The sequence below is a fragment of the Portunus trituberculatus genome, chromosome 3, assembly GCF_017591435.1.
Source record: "Portunus trituberculatus isolate SZX2019 chromosome 3, ASM1759143v1, whole genome shotgun sequence".
NCBI lineage: Eukaryota > Metazoa > Arthropoda > Malacostraca > Decapoda > Portunidae > Portunus > Portunus trituberculatus.
Genome location: NC_059257.1, coordinates 8,090,255 through 8,095,254, shown reverse-complemented (window position 1 = coordinate 8,095,254; position 5,000 = coordinate 8,090,255). Strand labels below are relative to the sequence as shown.

Sequence of the window (5,000 nt, the reverse complement as noted above, 5' to 3'; positions counted from 1 at the left end):
AGTGAAGACTGTGGCCATTAATCTTCTGACCCCCATAGACCCTTGCTAATGTCAATAAAATGGTCTAATTCTACACAAATCTCAAAGTAAAAATGTGTCCCAGTTCTGAAGGGGTTAGAATAGTGAAGACTGTGGCCATTAATCTTCTGACCCCCATAGACCCTTCCTAATGTCAATAAAATGGTCTAATTCTACACAAATCTCAAAGTAAAAATGTATCCCAGTTCTGAAGGGGTTAGAATAGTGAAGACTGTGGCCATTAATCTTCTGACCTCCATAGACCCTTCCTAATGTCAATAAAATGGTCTAATTCTACACAAATCTCAAAGTAAAAAATGTATCCCAGTTCTGAAGGGGTCAAAATAGTGAAGACTGTGGCCATTAATCTTCTGACCCCCATAGACCCTTCCTAATGTCAATAAAATGGTCTAATCGTGCACAAATCTCAAGGTAAAAATGTGTCCCAGTTCTGAAAGAGTCAAAATAGTGAAGACTGTGGCCATTAATCTTCTAACCACCATAGTATAGTCTGTGTCTGTCTCTCTGTCTGTCTCTGTCTATCTATCTATCTCTGTCAGTCTCTTTTCTAGTCTCTCTAAGGAGTTACGTAAATTAACATCCATAATTGAAGTCGCAGTGTCCCGAGCATCGTATTTTACTGAAATGGTCGCAGTAATTAAGATGAAAACAAGGATAATTGATGGACAGGTGTTGCGTGTTACTGATTGACTGACTACCTTGTTCAGACCTTAATTAAAATCGTTAGGTACCAATTAGTCCATTAGTGTAGTAGTAGTAGTAGTAGTAGTAGTAGGAGTAGTAATAGATAGTAATAGTAGTAATAGTAGTAGTAGTAGTGTTGTTGTTGTTGTTGTTGTTGTTGTTGTTGTTGTTCTTCTTCTTCTTCGTGTGTAGTAGTAGTAGTAGTAGTAGTAGGTGTAATAGTAGTAGTGTAGTAGTAGTAGTAGTAGTAGTAGTAGTAGTAGTAGTAGTAGTGGTAGGTGTAGTAGTAGTAATAGGTGTAATAGTAGTAGTAGTAGTAAGTAGTAGTAGTAGTAGTAGTAGTAGTAGTAGTAGTGTCTTGTTGTTGTTGTAATACTATCAACACTTCCATGGTGCTTAAGTATTACATGAATAGATTAACAAGAAGACGAAATGTATTGAAACGTATTGCTAAAATGTCCCTTTCCTCCCTGCATTGTTTAGTTCAAGGTGTTTATTGCAATGCTGCAGTGTGTTGGTGCGTGTGTGTTTCTTCTCCCTTCTGTCACAGGCTGAGGAAATAGAAAACTGCCAAATATTTTCACTCAGATGCAAATCATTCCGTATATTTTCGCTCGCTGACAGCTGATAGTGTTACCAGCTCAGAGTGTTACCTTTAGGAACCCCAAAACACTCCTATCTATCTATCTCCCTCACTAACACAAACTCAAACACATAATACGATAAAATACAGTAGAAAGTAATATTACCTTGCCATATTTCAACTTAGAAGATAGATAAAGGTGATGATTTAAAGTACAGGTGACATTCTGAGTTGGCACCATTGACGGAGAGGGAATGAAAAACGTGGGAGGGGCTCAGTGTGACTCAAGCAGTGATAAGGGGAGGGAGTGCCGTTTTATTGCTCCAGAAACATTGCAGATTAGAAGGTAAAGTTGAAAATCTGGGTTAGATTTTACTGTAGGAGATTGAGAGAGAGGATTAAGAGTAAGAAATAAGTGAATTGTTACTTTTTTACTTAAATAGCGTAGAAAAAGAGATTTGAATGCAGCTGTCACTTACAAATAAAGAAGTTTTGATTTTTACTTAAGGATTTGAAGAGAAAAGTGATTTAAATTAATGTATATGTAGTAATTTATTGTTAATTTGTGGTATTGTTTAGACAGAGAGAGAGAGAGAGAGAGAGAGAGGGGGGGGAGGGGAACAAGGAAGAATCTAATTATTATGAATAGAATGTGTTGTGTGTTTTACCTAACCGGAAATTGAGTGTTTTCATTAGTTATTTCCTTTGTTTGCCTTGTGTGTTGATCAGAAGTTTGTGTTTGTGTTACTTCATGTTTGTTTTGTTCTGTTGACTGTAAATAAGGTGGTGTGTTGTGTGTGTGTGAACCGGTTTTCGTTTTGCGTTATAAGGACACACAACACACACACACACACACACACACACACACACACACACACACACACACACACACACACACACACACACACATAACCTTCAGTCATGGCTTGGCACAATTACACAATTAGCAACACCGGTAATAACTTTCACCTGTGCTTGTTACTTTTTTTTATCAGAGAGAGAGAGAGAGAGAGATTTTACACGTGTTTTTTTGTCATTTCCTATTCACAATTTCTATGTTTATTTCTAAGACGTTCGTATTGACACAACGAACTCACTCACACCACACACCAAAACACACACCTCAGCTATTTACCTGCCACCATAGAAAACAAGGTATTACTGCAGTTTGAGCCAATACACCACTCGTAACTACACACACTCACGATCTACATAACACTTCTACGAGCATTGAAAAGCACACATCCAGAAACGAAAAACACAAACCGTACAAATAATAGACAGGACAGAATTAGAGTATACACAATTCTTCTTACTAAATTGAAAAGCTCATTCAGTTACGTCTATCAAGCTTGTTCCATTTTCTTTTCTTTTTTTTTTTATCTAACTTCTTCAGTACCAGGACGCGTTTTCATGTTTAGGTATTATAGCAGTTTGAACCAATACACCACACGTCGCTACACATTCTCACGGTCTAGATCACACTTTTCCAGCATTTCTAATCCAATTTTACCATATCGAAAATTAATAATAACTTCAGGACAGAATTTAGGTTAGGTTAGGTTAGGTTTCCCCACCCTAAAACCTCGCTTTCCCAGGAGGTCCCCAAGCTTGTTAGACATAAGGAAAAAGAAATATAAGGTAGGGTATATTGATTGAAACTGCAAATTTACCCATATTTACTTTTCTTACTACTTGGTGCTTTTCTACAGCTTCAGGAACCTATGTGGGGGATTAAAATAGTGAAGATTCTGGTCATTAATCTTCTGACCTCCATAGACCCTTCCTAATGTCAATAAAATGGTCTAATCGTACCCAAATCTCAAGGTAAAAATGTATCCTAGTATTGAAGAGGTTAAAGTAGTCCTCTGACCTCCATAGACCCTTCCTAATGTCAATAAAATGGTCTAATCGTACCCAAAACTCAAGGTAGAAATGTGTCCCAGTACTGAAGAGATCAAGAAAATACCAACGCAACTGGAAAAAAAAAAAAGGAAAAATAGGAAAGAAATGGGAAGGAATTGGTTTTCTGAGTGGCTGATGAATACAAGGGACTCGGTAATGATGTTAGTGGTGAGTCAATAGGGAGCTTTAAAAGATTAGATAAAGATATGATTGGGGATAAGTGGAGTTAAGTACCTTTGCTCATACAAGCACTGTTACGTGTAAGCCTCACACATTCACAGCTTCCCTCTTTTCTTATGTTTTTTTCTTAACCCCTTCAGTACCGGGACATATTTTTACCCTGAAATTTGTGTACGATTAGACCATTTTATTGACATTAGGAAAGGTCTATGAAGGTCAGAAAATTAATGGCCACAGTCTTCACTATTTTAACCCCTTCAGTACTGGGACACATTTTTACCCTGAGATTTGTGTACGATTAGACCATTTTATTGACATTAGGAAAGGTCTATGAAGGTCAGAAAATTAATGGCCACAGTCTTCACTATTTTAACCCCTTCAGTACTGGGACACATTTTTACCCTGAGATTTGTGTACGATTAGACCATTTTATTGACATTAGGAAGGATCTATGAAGGTCAGAAAATTAATGGCCACAGTCTTCACTATTTTAATCCCCCACATAAGTATCTGAAGCCGTATAAAATCACCAAATTATCACCAGAATGAATATGGAAACGCGTCATGTTACTGAAGTGGTTAACATGAATAACACTAAATGAAGTAATACTACAAGAAAGACGCTAAATAATCATATATAACCACCAACCACTCATATTTATAGTACTTTAGACCCGTACTCTGAAACCCTTTGCGCTCTCTCCATCACTGCTTTCCAAAGGCTCCAGTTGAAGATGCTCGTGTTTTTAAGAGTATTTCAATGGTTCCGGTGATAGATTGGCAAGATTTCTAGTTCATTAAAAGGAGAAACACTTGCAAAAACATGTCTAGTTGTCTCTCTGGCCTTGGAAAACAGTCTTAGTGAGAGGGGAAGGCGTTTTTTAATATTGCCGTTTTATAGTCACTAACCTGTCATATTTGCAGTCACTAAGCGAAGACAAAGACGTTCCTACTTCCTCTCAAGACACAACGCTGGGTAGTGAGAGGGTGTGGGCGCGTGGTGAGAGGAATGGTGAGCAGGCAGGCGTGAGATTTGCTTATATCTCTGAGGCCAGTGTGATAGCCACCTATAGCCTAAACTGTGAGGGATTTTACACCTTGGGAGCATCTTTTGGTTTGCGTGCAGTGTTTGGGTATCAGATAAATATTTGACGTATCTCTTTCTTCTCTCTCTCTCTCTCTCTCTCTCTCTCTTTCTTCCTCCTCCTCATTCCTTCCTTGCCAACAGGTTTTCGCCTTCCTTTCCCTCCTCCTCCTCCTCCTCCTCCTCCTCCTCCTCCTCCTCCTCCTCCTCCTCTTCCTTTTCTCTTTCAAGGTGTGGCGTAAGAAACTGTTATTTACCTATGTGACGTCATCTCTCTCTCTCTCTCTCTCTCTCTCTCTCTCTCTCTCTCTCTCTCTCTCTCTCTCTCTCTCTCTTTCAGAAAATAGAAATTTCTTATTCTATCACTACTACTACTACTACTACTACTACTACTACTACTACTACTACTACTACTGCCACAAGTATACCAGAACGACCTTCCTCTACATAACTTTCACACACACACACACACACACACACACACACACACACACACACACACACACACAGGAAGCGTTCAGGCAG

The 5,000-nt window shown here is 38.5% G+C and overlaps 2 protein-coding genes across 3 annotated transcripts in view; one reads left to right on the top strand and one right to left on the bottom strand.

Moving 5' to 3' along the window:
• LOC123509787 (probable chitinase 10) overlaps positions 1 to 4,437 on the bottom strand; it is a 64,962-nt gene extending 60,525 nt beyond the window's left edge. Inside the window, 1 exon segment of the mRNA XM_045264335.1 lies at positions 4,301 to 4,437. Coding sequence (XP_045120270.1) covers positions 4,301 to 4,307 — 7 coding nt within the window. The 5' untranslated portion in view covers positions 4,308 to 4,437.
• LOC123510386 (dehydrogenase/reductase SDR family member 12-like) overlaps positions 1 to 5,000 on the top strand; it is a 31,235-nt gene that overhangs the window by 10,371 nt on the left and 15,864 nt on the right. Inside the window, exon 1 of one of the 2 annotated variants that reach the window (XM_045265513.1) lies at positions 1,576 to 1,652. The exons of the other annotated variant lie outside the window; for it this stretch is intronic. The gene's annotated coding sequence lies outside the window, so the exon portion shown is untranslated. Of the gene's footprint in view, positions 1 to 1,575; positions 1,653 to 5,000 lie in introns of those variants that run through there. 2 annotated transcript variants of the gene reach the window in all.